Source organism: Colletes gigas, unplaced genomic scaffold, assembly GCF_013123115.1.
Source record: "Colletes gigas isolate AHSC1104 unplaced genomic scaffold, ASM1312311v1 Colletes_gigas_Sc00024, whole genome shotgun sequence".
Classification (NCBI taxonomy): Eukaryota; Metazoa; Arthropoda; class Insecta; order Hymenoptera; family Colletidae; genus Colletes; species Colletes gigas.
In genome coordinates, this window is record NW_025106653.1 from 3,239,316 (window position 1) to 3,262,929 (window position 23,614).

General features: G+C 35.1%; 4 protein-coding genes across 5 annotated transcripts; 2 read left to right on the forward strand and 2 right to left on the reverse strand.

The window, feature by feature from the left end:
• Positions 1 to 903: 903 nt before the first annotated feature.
• Positions 904 to 13,645, forward strand: LOC122401362. Its single transcript, XM_043403442.1, has 4 exons — positions 904 to 1,462; positions 3,219 to 6,169; positions 9,603 to 12,735; positions 13,516 to 13,645. The coding sequence occupies exons 2-3, from the start codon at positions 3,257 to 3,259 to the stop codon at positions 12,723 to 12,725; spliced, it is 6,036 nt and encodes a 2,011-aa protein (XP_043259377.1). The 5' UTR covers positions 904 to 1,462; positions 3,219 to 3,256; the 3' UTR covers positions 12,726 to 12,735; positions 13,516 to 13,645.
• An 880-nt stretch (positions 13,646 to 14,525) lies between these two features.
• Positions 14,526 to 17,041, reverse strand: LOC122401421 (probable arginine--tRNA ligase, mitochondrial). The gene is made up of 5 exons (XM_043403535.1): positions 16,906 to 17,041; positions 15,404 to 16,565; positions 15,113 to 15,240; positions 14,799 to 15,022; positions 14,526 to 14,704 (listed from the first exon to the last, which is right to left on the reverse strand). The coding sequence occupies exons 1-5, from the start codon at positions 16,939 to 16,941 to the stop codon at positions 14,554 to 14,556; spliced, it is 1,701 nt and encodes a 566-aa protein (XP_043259470.1). The 5' UTR covers positions 16,942 to 17,041; the 3' UTR covers positions 14,526 to 14,553.
• Positions 17,042 to 17,081: 40 nt separating this feature from the next.
• On the forward strand, positions 17,082 to 19,182 carry LOC122401422 (DNA-binding protein RFXANK-like). 2 transcript variants are annotated; one of them, XM_043403536.1, is made up of 7 exons: positions 17,082 to 17,111; positions 17,443 to 17,469; positions 17,638 to 17,908; positions 17,981 to 18,113; positions 18,574 to 18,794; positions 18,857 to 19,004; positions 19,088 to 19,182. In XM_043403536.1, the coding sequence occupies exons 3-7, from the start codon at positions 17,645 to 17,647 to the stop codon at positions 19,153 to 19,155; spliced, it is 834 nt and encodes a 277-aa protein (XP_043259471.1). In that variant the 5' UTR covers positions 17,082 to 17,111; positions 17,443 to 17,469; positions 17,638 to 17,644; the 3' UTR covers positions 19,156 to 19,182. The 2 variants fall into 2 exon arrangements, with proteins under 2 accessions (XP_043259471.1, XP_043259472.1); XM_043403537.1 differs by lacking the exon at positions 17,082 to 17,111 and having other exon boundaries at positions 17,118 to 17,469; positions 17,981 to 18,083.
• A 540-nt stretch (positions 19,183 to 19,722) lies between these two features.
• Positions 19,723 to 23,283, reverse strand: LOC122401350 (coatomer subunit delta). Its single transcript, XM_043403432.1, has 8 exons — positions 23,148 to 23,283; positions 22,927 to 22,966; positions 22,078 to 22,301; positions 21,577 to 21,965; positions 21,337 to 21,507; positions 20,958 to 21,271; positions 20,554 to 20,870; positions 19,723 to 20,326 (listed from the first exon to the last, which is right to left on the reverse strand). The coding sequence occupies exons 1-8, from the start codon at positions 23,148 to 23,150 to the stop codon at positions 20,237 to 20,239; spliced, it is 1,548 nt and encodes a 515-aa protein (XP_043259367.1). The 5' UTR covers positions 23,151 to 23,283; the 3' UTR covers positions 19,723 to 20,236.
• Between the last annotated feature and the right edge of the window lie 331 nt (positions 23,284 to 23,614).

The window sequence follows — 23,614 nt, forward strand, 5'->3', positions numbered from 1 at the left end:
CAATAGAAAAATCGTACGGTGAGTACTAAATTCACTACTATATTGATATAGATATATATCTTATATTAAAGTAAAAGAATGCATTGTTCATTTAGTTCAAGGTAAGTATTGCATTATATAAAGTTACAAACTATAAAAATTACTTTCTAAGAATTAATCATTTCATGAAAATATCCAATTTGTATTAAATAATGTATTTAAATATTAATATTAATTTCATGTTAAGATCTGTTTTTTCTAATTACACCAGATTTTTATACAAATTTATTTAAGTGTGATTATAAAACAGATTTAGAAGGCTTGCTTGGGGTGCGAAGCGAAACATATTTTTTGAACCATTTTTTTGGACGATTTTAAATTTTTATATAATTTATTTATTAATATTTTAAGTATTTAAACACATTAATTGTTTACACTTAACTTATTTATACTTGCTAGAAAACGGAACTTGTTACAATCACTACTTCAAGGATAAATAGTTTTTCAATGACAAAGTTGAAAAGGCATGTAATTTTTTGCCCTGGTTGATCTTTAGCATTCCATGTACATTCTTTTAAGTGTATATACAAGCGATTTCTAATCATTTTCTTTAAATATGGATTTGGAGATATCGTGGTCGATAATTAATATTCATCGCCTAAGGTGTTTTACATATTTGTTCCGTTTCGCAATCACATCTACAAAGATTCAAATTTCCTTTTAAAATACGCAATTATTAGTTAAACTTGTCTCATTTTTCATAATCTCAAATACATTCAAAATGTACGATTAATTAATTTCGTAATTAATCAATACATGATAAAATCATCCAAACAGAACACTTGTTTTACGAATATTTTATTACGTGAAAATTCTGATATATAGATACTTTTGTCTTTCAATTAGTTTATATAACAGATGTTTTACTGTTCCTACATCTCTGAATTTGAAATGAAAGAGGAACAGAGACGAGAAGAAGACGAGACAATGAGAATTAGTAGAAGTTCTCATGTGTGCGGTTTATCATAGTCTCTATGATCACATAACGATGACCACATCGAACAGAAATTTTTAATGAAATTCGCGAATTTTGAAAGTTCGTAATGTTAAAGATATAAACTGTACCATGGGAATTGGTATCGTTTACGTGCACGAAATTTATCGCGGTCTTTACGGCCACGCAACATGTACAAATTGTAAAGAAATTATTAATGAATTTCGAATGCAAGAGAACCGAAGTTTATGCGAGTGCAAAGGAGACGAGATTATGCGAATTCCGCGATCACAGAACAGACGGTGCGTGCAAGAAGCTCGATCCGAGCGCAGTATTAATCGAGCCGTCCGATAGTACGACAGATCCACGGTGTTTGCAATGGTACCGGCACTTTGAGTGTTTCAAATCGTTCGTTTGAGCCGACCGATAAAGTTTGCACGTGAAAAGCATCGCTATTGGTTCTTATTCCGACATCTTTCAAGCTATCCGGTAAAGAGCCATTATAAAAATTTCCACGTTGCGTCGAACATCAAAACGTGATTACTTTAGAAAGTCAGAGAAATTCTTGATTACAAGAGGAGCTAAAGAGTCAATCCCATAAATTTAGTAGTGAACTAGTTTCTATAATCTAAACACAAGTCTTGCAGATCTTACAGTGAATAAAATAAAAAATATTTACAATAAATTGAACCAGTGTTTGAAATTCGTTTACGGTCGTTAATGGTTTGGACGGTTTTGGTAAATTACCTAAATTACAAATGTCACGCCTGTGAAATATTTTCGATACGCGCGATCGATATATCAATTTCTCGAATGTAGTTTTAAATTTCTATTTGAAATCGAATAAAATGTATTTCATTTGTGATGAATTTCTATGTTTCGAAAATTTCTGTGCAAATGAAATATAAAGTTTTATGAGTATTCTCGCTGCAAGAATCGTCGATCCTAATGTTCTAAGAATGCAAAATATGTGCGAACGTCATCTTTTGCGTATCTTTGTTGTGTTTTTGGTGTCGAAATGGAATGTCGAGAATGTTCCAATCTTCGACTTACGAAGGACTCGAACTGTATATAAATAAATATCAGTTTAATACATTGTCGACCGCTAATGCTTTCCTCAAATTTTCCGTGGATCAGGTGTTGTTGATCATATAGTTATTTGAAGGACATACGATAAAACTGCGATTATTTTTTTTAAATGAAACTTTTTTTTATTTGGATATAATTTTGTCAGCGACTCCAACAAAATTGCTAATGTTTAAAAGCAAAAAAAAAAAATCGTCGGTTCGAAAATAATCAAGAAATCATGCTATAGGTGCTCGCAAACGAGAAATCTTGTTTTGGATCGCCAACGTGGGTCTTATGAAAACGAGAATTCTCGTTACCGGTCGCCAATGTGTTAAAGGTAACGGAGTGGCAGTTTACAGTTATCAATGTATGTGTCCGATTTTCCAATTGACATTCCCGCCTCACACGATGCGTCTCGGACCAGATTCAGACGTCATCAAAGATCTTCGTCCATATTTCTTACACTTCGTTGCAGTCATTATCATAATCAAACGTTTGATTACTCGGATTCATTAAAAATTACGTGCAATTTAAACATACCAGGCCACAGAGCGTTGAATCAAGTATAGTTACAATTTGATACGTACATTGTGCTAATAAATTTAACTTTTTGGCCGAACTGTTAATGCCGGAACGTTATTACATAAGACTTTTGAATACCTCTTATCAAGATCTATATTTAATAACAGGATGAAGTCTTAATTGATTCAATCTTGAAAGCCATTTTTTTAATGAAAACGATTCAAAATTGGCATCGTTGGAATCATTGAACATTATCGAGACGTATAAAATTTTATCATTTATTACGCCTGTTCGAACAAGGTTTTTAATTAAAAAAGTAATAAAAGTCTAATTCAGTTTGTTATGGGCATCATTATATACATTCGTATGTAAAAGTGCTTTTTCCTTTAAATTTCAAAAAACATAGAAAATTAACGCGCGTACCAGAATATCTCGTTAAGAAGAGATTTGAAACTACATTCGAGAAAGTTTTGTCAGACGAAGCTGTTAGTTATGTATGAAATCATGGGACGACTCTTGGCTCAAATTGAAATTGGAAAATATAAATTTCAGTGAAAATATCAATGGGCTTCGTTAAGAAATCGACGAGTAATAAATTATTGCTTCCCGAGTGAAATCTCTTTCGCAATTAGTACTTATAACAATATCTTTGTAGATTGATGATGTAATCACGTAAAGTACCGAACGAAGAGGATGGCGAACCATTCGCAGATCGCAGCTTCGTCGCTGCCAAAGAAGAAGGTACAAGTGGAACAGATCGTCGACATTGAGAACGTGGCTGTGTCCATTCCGCGCGTTCCGAAGCGTACGACCGTGTCTTCTCTGATTCTGGCGCGATGGCTGGCGTCGAAGAGCACGCCGCCGCGCACGGAAGCGGAAACGAGCTGGTCGACGGACGAACGGAGTCTGAACTATGGTACACCGCCTCCGATAGAAGAGCCTCATTGTTATTCGGTGTGCGCCAGCGAAAGCTCCTGCACCGAGGAGTTTAATTGCACTTTGCAGGTCAACAAAGATATAATCAGGAATCGTCTGATAGAGCACATGAGATACGTGGGTGGTCGGTTGCAGCTGTTGGACGACCTAGAGATGAACAAACTAGACTTGGACGATCCGGAGCGTGTCGCGACCGTGTACAAACGAGAGGAAATAAACACTCTCTTACTTTACGCCAGCTTTGTCGGTCAAGTGGACCTTATCGCTGCTCTGCATAAGTGCGGAGCAGATTTAAATTATTCGGAGCAGGGACAAGGTCTCGCTCCGCTGCACCTGTGCGCGTTCAGCAATTCTTTGGAAGGCGTGCAATACCTATTAACCAATGGCGCTAATATGTACTTGGAACAAACTCACACTCCGTTTCATTATGCCGCTTTTGGGAATGCTTCCAGAGTGGTTCAGCATTTTCTTCAGCTGGGGATCAGTCAGGAATCCCCATTGGGGGAAGAGACCGTTTTGCAAGCTGCGGCCAGATCGAACGCTTCGAACGTGTTGAAGTTATTAGCGCCGAATAATCCGACTCTGAACGATTTGGATTGCAACGGTTATGCTGCTATACACCATGTGGCAGATAAAGGGGATCCCGCTTGCATGACGATGCTTTTAGACGCCGGTTGTCATCTAGACCTAATGACCAAGAAGGGCGACACTGCTCTGCATTTAGCGGCGGAGGCTAGCTGCGTGGAAATCGTCGATTTGTTGGTCGAGCATGGCGCGAACGTTCATTTGAAAAATCACCGGGGTCAGACGGCCTTGCACATAGCTTCGCGTTCTCATTGCTTGGAATGCGTGGAGATACTGCTGAAAAAGGGTGGTTGCGATCCTAACGTCGAAGACAACGATGGCAGAACGTCCCTGCACCTCGCTCTAGGCAGATCTTTATTGGCTTACGAGGTTACCGAATTCCTCGTCACTTGGAAGGCGAACGTGAACAAAACTGATAAATATGGCTACTCGCCGCTTCATATCGCGGCTTTGAACGAATTGTCGCAATGCGTGGACATACTGATACAACGCGGAGCAGACCTGAGCGCGAGAACGAAGGGTGGAACGAGCGCGTTGTCCATCATCTTGCGCAAAACCCCGACGTCATTGAACGTCTTTAAGCAGAGACTGAACACCTCTATAACGCTGCACCAACACGGATCCGCCACGGGAGAAATAGAGCTTCGTCTGGACTTTCATCCTCTGTTAATGCACCAGCAACAAGGGGAGATCAGATACCTTGGCACTTTCGTGAAGGAAGGATACAAAGAGATTCTGGAGCATCCGCTCTGCCAGGCGTTCCTACATTTGAAATGGCAGAAGATCCGGAAGTATTACGTGGGCAGGCTGGTATTCTACTTGTTTTACGTTCTAATACTCACTGGTTGGGTAATGACTGCTTTAGCGCATAACTGTTACAACGAGTCGCACGGTCAATTAGACAATAATCAGCCGCCATTATGTGCAAATACCACCGGTATAAACGGTTTTCTCTATCGACATCCCGCTCTCCTGGAGATGGAATGGTACGCGTTAATGGTGTTGACTATTCTCGAAGCGATCCGTAAGCTGACCAGCATTCCGACATACCTGTCGGTCCGCCAGTTTTTCGCCCAGGCCGAGAACATGGTGGAGTGGTGCGTCATATTGAGCGTATTCGCCACTTCGTTTATCTACACAGGTAGAACGTACGCGTGGCAGAGCCACGTGGGAGCATTCGCGGTGCTCTGCGGCTGGAGCAACCTTATGCTAATGATTGGCCAACTACCGATATTCGGTGCGTACGTAGCGATGTTCACGAGCGTTCAAGCACAAGTGTTCAAGCTTCTTTTGGCGTACGCATGTCTGTTGGTAGGCTTTACCGCGAGTTTCTGCGTAATCTTCCCACGTTCAAAGTCGTTCAGCAGTCCGCACATCGGCCTAATCAAGGTCCTTGTAATGATGACCGGAGAACTGAACTTCGAGGATCTATTCTTCCCCATAGAGGAAGATGGTAGGCCTACAGACGCTGGCGGCACATCTTGGATACTACTTCAGTTATCCGCTCAATTGTCATTTGTACTGTTTCTCTTGTTCGTCACCATTGTACTGATGAACCTGCTGGTGGGAATAGCCGTTCACGATATAAAAGGACTGCAAAAGACAGCAGGATTAGCTAAACTCGTTCGCCAAACGAAACTCATCTACGACGTTGAGACTGCCCTTTTTTTAGGCCTAATGCCAAAACGGCTAACGAAGTTTTTGCGATGGACAGCTCTGCTGTTACCGTCGCCTCTGAGAGCAGTTTTGACAGTTCGACCACTTAATCCGAGAGAGACTAGATTGCCCCGCGATTTGCTTTCCGCCGCTCACAAGGTCGCCAAAGAACGCAAAAACGCGTCTGGAACATTATGCAGCCGAAAGAGCAACAGCACGACGTACACGTATCTCAAGAGCGAGCCATATTCGACGATTCATCGTCGTTTACCCGAGGAAGACGTCTTTATCGAGGATAGCACGATCAAAGGGGAATTGGAGGAGCTCAAGAGGATCTGTGAAAGAAATCAAACGCTTCTCCAGGACCTTATAATGGCCCTGGTATCGGACAAACAGCACAGCGCGAGCAAAGAAGAGGATGAAACTAATTAAATTCAATGCCTTAATTCATGGAATCTCGACGACTGAGAAATATCGTGCGAATGATCTGAAGAGCTCTGGATGAGAAACGTGGTTTTTAAACGCAGAACAACAACTGCACACAAACGAAATTGTACGTGAAGACTTACATCATTTCGCCACTCTATTTTTAAATTCGAAAGAGTCGTCTATTAAAGATGATAATTTTATTTTTTTCGACTCTGGAATTTCTGTATCGATAGTTTCAGCGTTTCTGTGAGTTCTGTTTTAAGATTTGACGTCATTCTTCTACAAAAAAAACCCCACGAGGCGCCGTAGCCACTTAGAAAGGAATGAATAAAATTTAACGTGAAAAACCCAGTATGAATATTTTTCTAAATAAATTTCGGAGAAACGGATATGTATAAGATAGCGATACATACATAATGTAATAGGTACGTTATTATGTAATCTTAAAATCATTCCAATTTCCATTCTTTAATTTTAAATAAGCTCCATGATAAATGACATTTAACTGTTTTCATGTCAGAAATGACAAAGAGATATAGATTATTTAGGACTACAATTATCTATGACAAAGATTGAAAAAAGATACCTGATATATTTTGATATACGTATAGACTTTTTACTCTTTATGTATAGATATTATTCAATATTTGTGAAATATTGTAGTACAGTATGATAAGAAGTTAAAGTCCGTCCACAATACGAATATCATAAAGACAAAAGAAGTATGTAAAAAACAAATATTAATAGAACAAACAGAGTACAATATGGAATACTGATATTTAATTTTATAAATCATACGCATATTGCTATGTAAATAATTGTATAAAAAGATTGTAAATAAGATGCGATTGAATAATAATTTAATTGTAAAGAATAATCTCTGATATATTTCAATTTTTTTATTTAATTGTACGAATAAATATAAATAAATCGTTTTTTAATCGTGTGAAACGTTAAAGAAATTTTCATATATTCATTCATTTCACGATGAATTTGTACTATGGATACTTCGTACATACAAAAATAATTTTATTGTAATGATGTTATCAGAAAATATTATTTGCGGAATTGGGTAAGAAATGAAAGGTGTTAAAATATTTGAACAAGCGATTGAAGAAATTTTTAATTTGTATCGAAATCAAATTTCAGCGGTTCTTATTAAACACAGCACGATCGAAATGACAACGGTTATCGGTTGGTCATTTAAAGTACTTTGTGGAAAAACAAATGTTCCTGTTTTGAATACACGCTGCGATCCTGTGTTATTTGCACATCAGTTTCAAAAAACGTTTTATTGCTCAATAATCTTGTGCGTGCTCGAGGAGACGGAATTTCAGTAATTCGAAACACGTGTTGCAAGTTGTTTAAGTACCAAACGTAAAAGATGTCAAACGGAATCGGAATGCGAATCGATATGTTAATCGGTGCTCACAGTTTATTTACAAACTCCACTATGGGAAGTTTGGTCTCAAAAATTTTTGTAATAAATCATCGTGAACCAATCATAAATTTCATGTAATGTGAAAGCGTCTGATTACGCGTGTATACGATATTATCGCGCGAGAGGCTTTGAACATAGCTAATATTACAATTTATGTTTTTATACTGCAAAAAAAAACTAGTGTTCTCAAACTACAGACAAAAAATTGCATTTCTTCGATTAATAATTTGTAGGAAATATTTTTTTCATTTCACCGACACAATTGTAATTATAATTATATTCCTCCAAAAAATATTCCCTTCTTTTTTAGTTCACGTGAACTATAATCCAAAGGATATTTCAAGTTGTTGAGTCAGCAAATGTGCTTAGTCACTCGATATTTCCATGTTAAAATATTCGACAGATAAAAACTATTGCCCGTTCGTTGGAAGATTTTTCATGCGGTTTTAAAACGTTTAGTTGTTAATTTAATAAGTGACCAAGTATTTTGGAAACATCGAGTTTTATACGATCGATCGGTTCGACGTAAGGTCAATGTAAGTTACGACGATTTTTGGTAAATTTGGACGGAGGCGATAAACCTACTTCAGGTTCGCCAGTAGGGTATTCAAATATGGCCTTTGGCATTCATAAGGTAGTTTAGTATTACTTAAAAAGAAACCGGTTCCAATTCGTAAAGAATCATAATAGGAACGCCTGGTACAGTATATACAGTGATAGATATCTGTATAGTTTAGAATTACTGACCACGATGGAAGTGAACAAGGTCGCTGAGTTTCAGGCCCGTGGAGTCTATCTAGATTTTGCGGAACATCTTAAAGTCCGACGAATCCGTAAAAAGGCTCATAACCGCGCGAACTCTTGCAACGTTTGGAGTTTCAGCTCCGGGGGTCCGTGAAAAATTCACGATCGAGCGATCGTGTCGCGTTTCGGGGATCTACGATCGTAGCTTTCTCCGTGTTAATGTAAAGGTGCCATTGGTGAACTCTGTTTTTATAATCGTCGAAATAACGTGGAGTAACCAGTGTAATTAATTTTATTAAAGTGTGTTGGCGAACCTTTTTGTAGACTACGAATGGACATAATCGATTCGCGAAATAAATCGAAATCATCGAAGTTTATATAAAATATAGCAAGCTGATAGCAATTAAGAAAAATGACAATAAGAAATTAACACGGAAAACTATTATAGAATTGGTTCAGTAATTTCATGTGCATTAAAAATAAGTTACGTGGACAGTCGATAGTCTACACACAATGATATTTTATATCCGTGACATTAAAGCATCAATAGTTGTTGATTAGCAACTGTAGTAATCAAATCCTAATGACTGTAGTCGTTGCGTAACCAAACTTTATAAAACTAATTTTAAATACACCTTGTACGTGATTCATTAGCCAGTAGAACTCTATAAGGCAATAGATTAACTTGTGCCCGATTTATTTCTATTTATCGCAGAATAGCATGCCAGTTGTTGAATCCTTTTTGATCGCGACATTTCTTTTTAAAAGTTACTCGCAGACTGGAGAAACATTAATAGACGTGCATCGCGACAAGACGAAACGAAAGTTTCACGCGTAAGGAATCGAAGAAACAAGAAGCAAGAGATGTTTTCGAACAGCTATTTTTGCCCCGAAGAGAAATCGAAACGCGAACAACCTGTCGAAGGAGCTCGAAGAATCGTATATCCGATGAAAAAGAAAATCTCGTTGAATTCGCGCAGGAGAAAGTTTGTTTATCGTAACGGGCGGCTGGTAGATGTGACCTCTATCCCGTTAATTTTTAAGTTCAAGGTCCCCGTTTGAAGGAGGACAGCCTGCAGAACGGAAGTGTGCATTTTCCTATCCAACTTATATATAGAATGAATCCATAAGAGGCGACCGATATAAGTCAGCCGGGCGAGTGACACCAGCAGTCGCGTGTACTGCAATGACGAGAGCATTCTCTTAAAGTGATCCAAATGACTTTGGGACGTGACGTGATAAACGAAGAAAAGAGCGAGGCAGAGGTATGACGATTGGAACGTTCATCCGAGGAGATCCACGATAGTAGAGAGTGTCTTGTGTTACGTCGCAGTTCCTTCATCGTCTCGACCGACGGCGAGAGAAAAAAATTCCACCGACGAAATGGAAGACAAACGAATGCACGGGAGCTCGAGCGAAGTGCCGAAAATTAACGTACAAAGGCCATCGTCGATGGTGGACGAGGAAAGATCGCGGCGTTACTCGTTAACGAGTTTAAGAGACCGTCGTCTTTCGTTCGACGAGAAGGATTGCCGGAGAACGACAGAGGCGGGGGATAAAGAAACTCGAGAAAATGTCGATGAGACGATCGCGATACGGATGAAATCGTTAGCGAGCCACGAGAAGAGGACGAGACATTATTCGTTGACAAGATTAAAGAATCGTCGTTCCTGCATCTACTTCGACGAAGAGAAACATGATTCGGCGGTGACGGATAATGGCTCCATTAATGAAATTGTCAATAATAAAACGACGCAAACGTTGAGGATGCCTTCAGCTCGCGAAGGGAAAACGAGGCATTGTTCCATGTCGAACTTAAACGACCGATCCAACGATCATCTTTCCACGAGATTGGCCTCGACGTTCAGATCGGTCAGGTATCGACACACGAGCAACTCGCAGAAGATTGTGATCAACGACACCCCTGTCGTGGATTCTGCGAACGACCAAATAGAGATCGACGCTGGTACACCTCCGCCAGCCGACGAGTCCCTCTTCTACGACAATCTCGACGTGTTCAGGCAAGCGCAGGTAAACGGTAACGATCTTCGATCGATAATGTGGTCGATCGTTACGCCCGCGGAAATGAAGCTGCTGCTCGAATTGGAGAAATGCAACGCGTTACCGGAGCTACCCGCAGGAGAGAGAATAAGAAATATCATTTACGTGTGGTGTTGTTACCGTGGCCTGATCCATTTGTTACCGAAATTGGAACAATTAGACGCGAATCTCGAATACACCGAGTCCCGTACAGGCATGAACGCCATCCTCGCAGCTTCCCTGAGCGGGAACGTAGCGTGCATCAAACACCTGATAAAAAAGGGCGCCGATGTAAACTGCAGAAACCCGATCAATTACTATACCGCCCTTCATTTCGCTGTTCTTGGAAAATCTCTGGACGCGGCGCAAGTGCTACTCGATAACGGCGCGAAACCGAGCACGTATCTCTATCAGGAGATTCTCGAGCCTGTGTTGCATTCCGCTATCAGGGCAGGAGCGACAGAAATCGTGAAATTGTTGCTGGACCGCGGTACGAGCGTCGTGGAGAAAAATCACATGGGCGAGACGCCGTTGCACGTGGCCTGCTTCGTCCAGTCGATGGAGTGCGTCGAATTGCTGCTGAAGTCACCTGGTACCAACATAAACGCGGTGGACAGAGCCCACAGAACCCCTCTTCACTTCGCTGTGATGACCACGCATTCGTCCGCGAAGCTCGTAGAAGCGTTGCTGAAGCACGGAGCGTTGTTGAACGCCGCGGACAAAACGGGCTTCACTCCTCTTCACGTGGCCGCGTTGAACGAACAGTCCCACTGTGTCGACGTTTTAATTTGGGCAGGCGCGGATGTAAGCGCAACGACCAGCGCAGGATTGTCCGCTCTGAACATCATACTCCGAAAGATACCCGAATCTCTGCAAGTGTTTCGACAGAGGCTCGACGCCTCCATAACGCTCAGCAGACCCGTGCCTCACAACAGAGAGTTCGAGATGAGGCTGCACTTCGACCTGCTATTTCCCAGCGACAACCAGTGCGAGACCAGCTTCATAAACACCTTCGTTCAGGAACGCCGCAAAGACTTGCTGTCCCATCCCTTGGTGATGGCTTTCCTGCACCTGAAATGGGAGAAGATACGAAAATTCTATCTGCTCAGGATCATGCTGTACGCCATGACCGTGATCTGCATGACCACGTACGTCCTCACCGCGTTAGCGTACAAATGTTACAATTACGACGAGGCGAACAGCTTGAAGATCTGCAGCAGCAAGCGTCTCTCTGGATTTCTCTTCAGGCGGCCGGTGATCGAGATCCAATGGTACCTGTTGTTGATCTTCACGTGTATCTCTATCCCCAGGAAGATATTCGGCTTCATGGTCTACACGTCGGCGAAACAGTATTTCTCCAACATCGACAACGTGCTGGACGGCGTCGTGATAATCAGCGTGTTCGTCACGTCGTTCGTGTACACGGGTCGCACGTACGATTGGCAAAATTACGTTGGAGCGTTCGCGATACTATGCGCGTGGACGAACTTGATGCTGATGGTCGGTCAGCTGCCAGCGTTCGGCACCTACGTGGCGATGTTTACTCATATACAGTTCGAGTTTGCGAAGTTGCTGCTGGCTTACTCCGGCCTGTTGATAGGATTTACCGTCAGTTTTTGTGTTATATTCGTCGGGGAACCGTCTTTCGGCAATCCCTTCACCGGTCTCATCAAAGTGCTGGCGATGATGGCCGGCGAGCTAGACTTCGAGGGACTCATCACCCAGATCGACGACAAAACCAAAGGACCGTTCGTTATTTATCATCCGCTATCGGTGTGCTCTCAGATCCTCTTTACTTTGTTCATCGTGTTCGTTACCGTGATTCTGATGAATCTGCTCGTTGGTATCGCTGTCCACGACATCCAAGGATTAAGAAATCACGCCGGGCTCACGAAACTCGTGCGTCAGACAAAATTGATCCTTTTCACCGAAATGGTTCTGCACAACAGTTCGATCCCTTACGCTTTCCGGAAGTGGATGTCGGACCATAAGATCAACGTGGAGAACAGAAAAAGAGTTCTGGTGGTGAAACCGTTGAACCCTTTGGAAAAGAGATTGCCTAAAGATATCCTGAAAGCGGCTTACGAGGTGGCCCAGAAGAATATACCGTTTATGAACGATGATAACATTAGCCTGAGCGATCACGTGATGTGGATGAGACAACAGAGCGAGGAGAATTCTGACTCTAATTTACAGCTAGTCATTGAAAATCTAACTAATAAGCTACAGTCCTACGAGGATACTATCAAGTTACTAAAGGAGCAGCTCTTAAACACTAATAAAACGCTGGAGAATGTTATACAGAATCTGGCGAAGGAAAAGAAAAATTGACATTTCCTAGGTACTATCATTGACAATCAAAGTCTCTATCTAAAATTTAACTACGAAAATCATTAAAAGTGCACTATACTCTTTCGAACGTAACAAAGATCAATAAATTAACTTTCTATATAAATGTCATGAATTTAAATATCGTAAGATGTGACTCATGGGGATATCAATTAACATTGATAGTAATGACATTAATATTTTATGTTTTTATCGACTGTTACACAGACTGCTTGTTTTGCGGCTGCTAGAATTTATTAAAATTGTTTGTACCCGCAGTGTATGTTGTAATTGTTATTATTGTAACGAACGAATAGCAATTCTACTATTAAGAACAATTAATAATGTTTGACAAACATTGATAACTAGCCGCTTAATTTAGTAATTAGTATTTAGAATTTTGTTAAAAGTTATTCTCTAAATGACAATATTTATATAATACGAAGCCCATCAAATGTTACGATTATCATCGTCTAGCATCGTCTTAGCTGAAAAAAATGTGTTAACGATACAAATTTGCCAAGACTCATTTTACTAAAAGACATATTTCTCTATAAAATATTTTAATTAGGTAATTAAATTGATATCTTCTCCATTTTATTAAGATTTCTACAAAATAAAATCTTAAGATGCATGAAGTAGTACAGATACAATTTAATCGATTTGAAAAGACAAGTGTTTTTGTTTTATATTAAATAAAATTATTAATTTACGAACTAAGCGTTGAATATTCACTTTGTACATTTTAAAATAGATCCAGAGTATGATTAACATAGTCTGTTTTAAATTACAGGTTATATTTCCATTAATTTTTTCGAATATGAGTGATAAAGTTGATATCGAAGCAACCGTTACTGGTGGGGGGCGAACTGGACAGTCAGGTGCTGTTCGTTGGGGTATTTCACAAGGGCTTCGAAACTTTGTCGATGTTGAAATGATAGAAAAAATGAGAATTGGTAAGGGCAACAATGGTATCTAATTACTAGTACATAATTAGTAAATAAGTTATTTTTCCTAATACATTCTGAATGAATTCGATGATAGGTTTTAAATTCAATTTATTTCAACAACGATTGTAAGCCAACTTATCACAAAAGATGAACGTAATTTTCAAATTTTGTATTATTAATTTATCATAGAAACTGGGATGTAATTATTACTGCGCGCTCTCTATCGAGACATTAATTTCTAGATGTAATTCGCAAAGTGGTAATGAGGTCGCTCGTTAAATTCATTCAGTGTCGCTCTGATTATGTGAATGATTTGAGAAATTAAATTGTCATACTAACTGAAATGTTAAAATTTTTTTTTGTAAATACAAAACATTTATTGATAATAATTTCGATAAAATTAATTATTTGTATTTAGCTGGCCTTCTAACAAGGGACTGGAGAAAACGTGAAAGAAAGAAGCCTGGGCAGGAAGGAGCTCGAAGGAAATTTACGTGGAAGAAACGTTAATATTTCTTTCTCAATCCTCTGTATTTTCAAAATTATATAAATAGATTTCAGTAAATTCTTGTAAAATATTTCATAACTGTTCTAAGATATAATCACCTTACACATTATAAGGTCTTTATTTTAATTATGGAAACCGAATGATAAAAAATAATTAATTAATTATAAATACAGAGTAACGCAGTAGACATAATAATTGCAATAAATACGATTTATTATTTAAAAAAAAAGAATAAGCATTACAAATATATTAAAACTTATGACTTATTCTTAAAATTAACAACATTTTTTATCCTTCAGGATATTTGATTAAACTATATATTTTTTAAATAGCAGACAAACGGAATTGCCTATAATCGCATACGATGCTGCCGTCACATTCTGTTCAAAGGTATTAAACCAAGTAATTTCATACTTTCGGCAAGTATAATTTTGACTGTATGAAATAACAACAGTCTTTGATTTCCTAAATCTGATGATTCACCTTTTATTCTTAAGTTTTTAAATGTTTTACTGACAGCATTACTATAAAAAAAATTTGTTACAGTTGAAAGAATTGTATAAAATTAATATGTTCAAAATTCTAATATTATATTTAATTTATTATGATCACACTGACCATAGAGAAAAAAGATATACCACTAATATACACGGTTCTAATTCTTTGTAAGATTTAAGAATTACTTCATCAAATTGACTAATTAATATAATTAAATTATCAATTTCTTCTTCCTTTAACAGACTTGGATTACATTCTGTTATTAAAGTAGCACCAGTGGTATGTTTTAAATTGTTTAAACGACAATGAGTGTATTGCAATTTTATTCCAGTATCACCTTTCATCTAATGTCAAAACATATTATCCACGATTAATAAATAATATATCTCAAAATAATATTTAATGAGAATAGCAGTTTATTATAACAAACTTACATTAAATAATAGGTTCCAATCGAATGTATAATCTTTCATTCTTCTTTGTTTTAAGTCATTTAAAATAATACCAGACATGCCCAAAATATCAGAACTCTCATCAAATTCATTGAAATTAACTTTAGTTGCTGAAATAAAATAATATTACATAAACATTTACATTTAATTTGAGTTTATTATATTAAGATATCACTGAGTAATCTTCTAAATACATAAAAGTTAGAAAATTCCATGAATCAAGTAATTTATGTTAGTTGCAATGAATTATGATCATAAATATAGTTTACTTACTTGGCCTTATTAATTGCCTTTTTTTCATAATTTCCTGTGCTTTGTTCAAAATATCATGTAAAAATATTGCTGTACCTCTCCTTGTACTCATACCACGAACTCTTCCAAACTTAACATGCATTAATTTATGTGACCAAGGCATTCCCATTTTGTTCAAAATTTGAATCAAAGTTGAAAAATAATCAGTTTGACCATTTTCCACAACATAGTACATATTATCAAATTTATATTTTTCAAATCTATCCACAGCAGCAGCAATATCTCTAGTTATATATAATGTTGAACCATCACTTTTAATAATTGGAATATTTCTTTCTTCATTTAAAGGTATCACCTTTCTTTCCACCATATCTAATGTTAATAATTGCAGTTCTTCCATCAGACTAATAATTTTATTTATATTTTTACCAGCATACATAGACTCCCAATGATACTCATCAAAAATTACACCTAGTCTTTTATAAGTTTTTTCTAATTCTTGAACAGTGTAATCTTTAAATGTTTCCCATTTATTAGAAATAATAATGTCTCCAAATTCCAATTGTCTAAATATTTCTTTAGCACGCTCGTTTATTGTTGAATCAGTCTCTGCTAATTTATTAGCAGTAACATATGCTCTGTACAAAGTCTCGATAGGATTGTTTTGCAATTGCAGATTATTATTATCACATAACATTTCAAGTCCCAAATAAATAAAACCAAATTGTGTGCCCCAGTCTCCTAAGTAATTTATTTTTTTAACTTTATTGTGTAAGAAATTATTTATATTAGCAATGTAATTTCCTATAATTGTAGAACGTAAATGTCCCAAATGAAATGGTTTAGCAATGTTTGGTGAACTAAATTCCACTATAATATTTTTATTCTTGCTTACAAGTAGTGGCGGCGTTACACCAGACTGATTACTTTCTATAATTGTCTTTATATATTTATCTCTTTGCATATTGAAATATATAGTACTATCTTTTATTATGATATTATCAAAAGTATCATCTGAATCATTCTTTACAATGTTTTGAACTTCATTTGTTATATTATAATAATCTGATTTTAAAGGAAGTGTAAAACAATACATGTTATTTGCTTTATTTAAATTTACATGCAAATTAGTCATTATCTGATTTTGATATGCATTGTCTAAATGTGTTAGCGGTTTCACAACCTATAAGAAATAATCATTTTAATTACATGTAATACAGTTTTTCTTTAACAAACTAGCATATGTTTTTAATATATATAAACAATATTTAACCGCAGATTACTAAAATATAATAATTTGTACTCAAAGGACTTTTCAACAGTTCAAATAACCGGCAAATAACGACATTTTTATAACCTATAAATCATTTTTTGTATATTGCTAATAAAAAATTAAATAAGAAATTTATTATAGACATTCGTTAATTATAAACTTTGAAATTACAAATTTAAAATTATCTATAAAGAAACTGTGATGACTATAATGTTAAGAATTTAGAAATAGTGAAACCAAAATACTACACCTTTTTAAAAATTATAGATCTTAAACTGTTACTCATATTAAAGAAATACAATGATTTTGAAATGAATATTTCAATTATTATTTCGATTTTTTAAATTTAATCTTTTGCAGTATACTTTGGATGGTTTATATCATGTAACGTTTCATCGTTTCTTATTAGACGCACTAGCATTCTAGGCTAGTTCTTGTTAATCTTGCTACTGATTCGTAAATAACATTTTATATAAGTTAACATTTATTGTGTTTTCATTTAATTTAATTCGTATTTAATAAGAAAAATATTGCCAATTATTTATGTGATACTTAAGTATTTAAATTCAAATTCGTGTAAAAATTGTCTGAACATCAAAAACGTACAATCAATTTCAACGTATGGTAAACAAAATTTAAGAAAATGATGGCAAAGCATTAGCGTAATAATGAAAGTATATTTTTTGTTTGAATGTGCTCGCAATCTTTTTAAAGATTCTGGAAACTTGCTCGCGAAGATGGTTGTATGTAAAAAAATAAGAAGAAAATAATGAATTACGTTTCCTAGGTTATAAAACAACAAACAACTTGTGAGGTAAATTTTCAATTTTCTTACATGCCATATGATCAATAATGTTCATCTTTTAAATAAGTTGTTTAAAGAAATCGAAAAGTCAAACAAGTGCATATAGTTCTATGTTTTATTAATTATATTTGTGTACTATGCGATGATTGATTAGTGTTATCCTTTACTGATAATTAGCAAAGACATGGAGAATCAAATCCATTCTGAATTAATTATGAAAGAAGAGGAAGATGAAGAAGAACAAGAATCTAACAATAGTACAACTGAAACTAAGAATATTGGACGCGACGGAGTAGAATCAACAATTGGTATTAGACCAAGGCCTTTAATTTGTAAGCCAGAGAATGTTAATATAGGATGTAAATCTGAGCCTATAGAAAATAAATGGCAATGGGCTCCAGGAGCATGGCAAGATGCTACAAGAATGAGTGCATTTCAACCGTATAAGGTAGATTTTTATATATGGGTACAATGTTTAAGGTATTTTAAAGGCATCATTGTTTTATTCAAAATTTTCTAGCCTCCTACTTTGCTCACAAATTTACAACGAGGTAACACACAAACAGAAATACCTCAACTTTATGGTGGTAGTGATATTACATTTCACACATTAGCTGGTCAAGGTGAATTTACTCCTGATCACATACATCCAAGTATGTTACTTTAAAGAAATGAATAACTTACTTATTAGGAGTAAGGCTTGCAGTATTAAAATCTACAGTATTTAATATAGACATTACAAGTTATTTCTGTTAAACATTTTTGATTATCTATTTGTAGTCATTTTTTAAACAAGAAATATGTAAAAGTTAGTCATAAATATTAAATTAAAATGTACAATTGCTTAATAGTTACATATTTATTTTGTACTTTATGTTGATTCTACATAAGTAATTTTACCGTTTAATTTTATATTCGTAACTTCTTTTTATTGAAATACATTTTTTTCTTTCTTTTATCATAGAGTATTATAAGTTTATTATTCCGAAGATTATCAGAAATACATACTCGAGAATGTTCAACAACAGATGAGACTTGTTACAACTGCACTAAGTAGTGTAACTTATTTGTTTTTTGTATAATTTGTAAATGTATTGATGAATTGTGATAAAGATACTGTAGATACACCTGATGAGAAGGGTTTAACTGGTCTCATGTGGGCTGCCGGATATGGCCAGTTGGGCAGTGCAAGGCAATTACTTAAAGCTGGTGCTAATAAAAATTACCGTGGACTCAATGGAGAAACACCTTTGCATTTGGCAGCTGCTTATGGACATCATGATGTTGTAAAATTGTTGTTAAACCATGGCGCAGATTCGAATGCAAGCGACGAGGTACTGGATTAATATTTATAAAATTAAAATTGTTTAATAATGGTATCTTTTAAATAATTTAGGAAGGTAATACGCCATTGATATATGGAGCACATGGTGATCATCCCCATGTTTGCTATGAATTATTATCAAGAGGAGCTGATGTTACGCGTCGTAACATGTATGATATAAGCGCTTATCATGCAGCAGTATTAAATAATTCATTAACTGGTAAACAATATTTATACGGAATATATTATTAATAACATATTATACTCGCTACTTCAAAGAAATCATCAACTAATTTTTTTCAGCGAAAGCAGTTATTGAAAATTATCTATTACAACAAGTGATAAATGTACCACCTGACATATTGCAATAACATTTCAATAAACATGTTTTATTTTCATTTCTGTATAATTATTTATAATAGATATTTTTTAATGAATGCATTATCAGAGAATGTAATAATGAAATTTATATTCTCAAATCTTTATGAACAAACATTTTACAGACAATTCGTTGATTATTTATACACATTTACTTAGTAATAAGTAGTAAATAACTTTTTACTTATAAACATAAAGGTAAAAAAAGAAAACAACATGTAATGTTATTACATTTAATAACATAATAATTGAAAATATTAATATAATGTTTTGTATGTATATATACAAACATTTATAGTATTTTATATTAATGTTGTTTTAAGAACAAGCAAGCGACTATATAACACAAATGTGTTTGAATTATGTGCATTTCTTCTTCTTTTCTTTTGGTTCCATATATCATTAGTTTCTTTATTATTATTTTCAAAAAGATAAAGTAATATTTTTTTTCTTAGAAATGAAATATATAAAACATTAAATGCTTTTAATAATACTATTAAAAAAATAAGATGAACCGAGTTAATACATTTATATGCATTAATAAATTCTTTTGTTAAAACATGATTATATATCATTTTCTGCAATTATTATGGCTTTATGGTTATACATATGTACGTAACATACAAAAAAATATCGCTATGCTTCTCCATACAGTAATATCTCATTTTCTATTATACTGGTTCTATAACGGTACAAAATTTGTAAGGAACTAATTTCGAAAATGTGTAATGAAATTAATATAATTTAATTTATTTGTATATAATATGTGTAACTCGTAAAATGTGAAAATAATTTTTAATGTTATTTCTTAACCAATTATAAAACACCTTTGTACAGTTTTCTTTAATAGTTTGACATTAGGCATGTACTAAATAGAACAAATTATTCATAGGACACGTATTAGCGTACCACTTCTAATGCATTAATGAATACAACTTTTGATAAAAATAGTGGTCATGTGAAATGAAATTATTAAGCTGAAAATATTTATCACTTTTGTTCCAATAGACAACGCCTAAGTTAGTATCCTTGGACACATTAGCACAAGTGGTTAACTGATCATTTTTTGGGTACCTATACCACTTCGTAATTATCAGTAAAGAAAACTGTTTCTACGGAATACTTAACAGGACTTTCATCTTCTACGAGTAAAACTTCGGTTACCTGTAAAAGGAATACATATCTTCATAATTTTATGGAGAATTAAATAGTAACATTCTACTTTTCATTAATACCAAGACATAGAATTTCATTCTTATTAGTTTATTACTCTATCATTAAAAAAATATATTCACTTATGAAGATATCAGACAAATAGCAAACAATTTTCACATAAATTTTTACATTAATATCATTTTTGTTAACTTTAATCAATTTTATGTATAACATACCTTAATATCGACATATGATGTCTTTGATGAAAATGAGACGCGAAGAGGAAAGAAATCGGCAGGTGTAGAAGAAGGTGCTGAGAACTCCATTGAACCTGAGTTTGTTGTCTCATCAACTATTGGTAGGGACCATACAAGCATATTTCGTCGTGCTTCGTGTGTATATTGCCCGTCAAATTCACTTACAATGGGAGTACAACCCATGGGCAACGGAATGTTTATTTGAATGTCATTTAGCTCAAGATTAAGCTGTTCTAACTCGTACTCTATGTTGACATCGCATCCACCTTCTCCATTTTCGGAAGGCCAACAATTTACTGTTTTAAAATGTAAAAGAAAAATTATTCTTTGTTACATATCGAACAATACATCGAATTTTATGCAATTTAATAAACAATTCCTACTTGATATAGGTAATGCTGTTTCGTCTTGAGCTTGTAAACGCCACTTTAGTACACCAACATCAGTATTTAGTGGGAATGGTTTTGTAGGAATTTTTAAACCTATTTGACCGCGAGATCTAAATAAGTCCTTGTCTACATTAGGATGTGTTTGTAACTGGATCCCTCTCGAATCTTTATTTTCCAATTGTACACGAATTCGGCCCCATTTTTCATCCGAGATATGTAATGTCACCAAACCATGTAATTCAAAGTGTTGCAAACCACCATCCCGACCAATTCGTACGTTAAGTCGTTCTTCCTGTCGCAGGTGAACTCTTCAAATAAAAGGATTTATATGCTAACGATAAATGACATATTATTAAATGTAACAAATTCTTACGATTCTGTATTGATTGCCTGTGGTGCAATTGATGTAGGTTTTGCACCCGATGCGGGTAAAGGTGTTGTTACAACATTTTCTCCTTCTTCTTTCAATTGATCAACAAAAGAATCAACATCACGAGATTTCCCTCCTAATTTCATTGCGCCTGGTCCAGTATTAACCGGTTTCCTTTGTAAAGAATAAAAATGTGTTTATAACACAATTCTTAATGTTGTAAAGCATTATATTATTCCTTACTGCGTTGGTGTGTACGATGGTCTAACTGGTTCTGGTATAAAATTTGCAGTATCTCCTACATTGAGAATTACTGTAAAGTTACTACCACTTCCAAAAGCATTACCAAATCCAGGACTTTTGAGACTACTCTTTTTATTTGCTTCCATTCGTTGCCTTTGTAATTCCTTCGCCTTCTCGCGCATTTTATTCCTAGCTTCTCTTTCTTGAGTCATTCTCACTGCTTGATAAACTTTTTCTTCGTGTGAGTCCATTTCCACAAATGTTCTAATTTGTGCTAAGTTGACACTTTCCCTATATCCCAGTGCAACTATTTCATCAAATGCAAATATCAAATTGAATGCATTTTCAGCTATTTCAAGTTCATCTATTGAATTACAATATTCTGGAATCTAGAAATTGTATTATAATTATTAACTAAAATTAATTCATTACTATTAAGAATTAGATATGTGCTGAATAATTAATGAATAATTATACATTTTATATTTAAGGAATACTTACAACTCTTGCAAAGAGTCTTAATGTTTCTAAATCTTCTAATATATTACTAGCTTTTGTTGTAATCAATAGCATGTATACTTTTTCCAAAGGTTGATAAACATATCTCACAGATTCTGTTTCTACAAATGTATGCTGTTTTCCAGAACTCATTAACTTTGGAAATGCAGCAAGTAAACCTTCTATTCTGGCTTTCGTCATTTCAACAAACTGACGAGAAATAATAGCTGAAATTTTCATAAAATTTTACTTATTAGTTTTAATCAATAGGTCAAACTTTTCTTAAACAGAAATAACTTAAATGATCCATGAAAAATGTAGTAACTATTTTAAGTAATATTATACAAAAAATGGTCACAAGAAAATGATTCATACAAAATATTTTAATGATTTATATAGAAATATATAAACATCCTAAAACTTGATACTACATGATGATTTTTTTTATCTATTTGCTAATTCTCATATTAATGTAATTGTCTGTAACTACTGAATTTCTTTTCTATTGTTTTTACAGCACCAAGTTTAAACATATCTAGATAAATTGAAAATTAATGCCCACACGTTGATAAAACGATTTTTCCTGTGAAATAAAGTATAAAATTTCCCAATTAAATATTATTTAATTTATACTATTATATTGCAAATATCAAGTTTCTAGGAAACATTTCATGCATACAAAAGTAATCCATGTGAAGAAGTGTTTATAATAGCTAAAAACGAAATGAATTAACAATTAAAAGTATGATCGTGTGAATATTAAGAAATATAGTATAACACCACACACACACAGCGCGTGTACACACACATACACATACACAACAGGTGCGGTCAAAGTGAAGCGTTACTTACTTTTGCCTGCTTTAGTGCAGACCGCCGCAGCAATAAGTACCTGAAACAAAAACAACTTGTTTTATCGTACACTAAAATTTAATTTATTATTCATTTCGGCAATAACCGTGAACGGTAATTGACATCTGTGTTAAGTGGATTGGCATAGCTTTGCTGTAAATATCTTTTATGGTTCGCATATAGTGACAATGACTTAAATTCAGTAATATGTAAACGCTCACCATTTTGACGAATTATTTTAATACGTTACGTGTTGTACGATTAACCTAATACAATTTTTATATAAGCCAATCTTCCGTCCACATCATATATACAAATACGAGGGCACGAGCAGAGGGCGCACTGTAGCTGACGTGTGGCATGACGAAAGATATAAGCCACGAGTTAGATGATTCAAAAGTACGGATATCGTTTTGGAATTTTCTGATACCACGAACGATGTGTAGCGACAAAAATTAGTATTTTTGGAAGAAGAAATGTTAAAAAAAATATTGATATTTTCTTCGAGAGCTCTGTTCAGTGATGTTTACTTAGCAAATCTTACTTTAGAAACAATCGTTTGAATGTTTGATTCTCTAACAGAAATTAGGCGCTCAAGGGGGAACTTGCGAGAATCGGTTACTATTTATAGCACTCTGGTTACAGAGTAACAATAGACAACAACAGATAACAAGAGTTGTTACTCTGT

Coding starts and splice junctions, on each gene's coding strand:
- LOC122401350 (XM_043403432.1), bottom strand. Junction 21,966..22,077: donor TAAGACTCTTTGCAAGAGTT/GTAAGTATTCCT, acceptor TACAATTTCTAG/ATTCCAGAATATTGTAATTC. Junction 20,327..20,553: donor CATCATATGTCGATATTAAG/GTATGTTATACA, acceptor TTCCTTTTACAG/GTAACCGAAGTTTTACTCGT.
- LOC122401422 (XM_043403536.1), top strand. CDS start 17,645: ATGGAGAATCAAATCCATTCTGAATTAATTATGAAAGAAGAGGAAGAT. Junction 17,909..17,980: donor GTGCATTTCAACCGTATAAG/GTAGATTTTTAT, acceptor AAAATTTTCTAG/CCTCCTACTTTGCTCACAAA. Junction 18,795..18,856: donor ATTCGAATGCAAGCGACGAG/GTACTGGATTAA, acceptor TAAATAATTTAG/GAAGGTAATACGCCATTGAT.
- LOC122401421 (XM_043403535.1), bottom strand. CDS start 16,941: ATGAGTAACAGTTTAAGATCTATAATTTTTAAAAAG. Junction 16,566..16,905: donor GATCTATAATTTTTAAAAAG/GTGTAGTATTTT, acceptor TATTTCTTATAG/GTTGTGAAACCGCTAACACA. Junction 15,023..15,112: donor ATTGGAACCTATTATTTAAT/GTAAGTTTGTTA, acceptor TTTTGACATTAG/ATGAAAGGTGATACTGGAAT.
- LOC122401362 (XM_043403442.1), top strand. CDS start 3,257: ATGGCGAACCATTCGCAGATCGCAGCTTCGTCGCTGCCAAAGAAGAAG. Junction 6,170..9,602: donor AAGAAGAGGATGAAACTAAT/TAAATTCAATGC, acceptor TGATAAACGAAG/AAAAGAGCGAGGCAGAGGTA.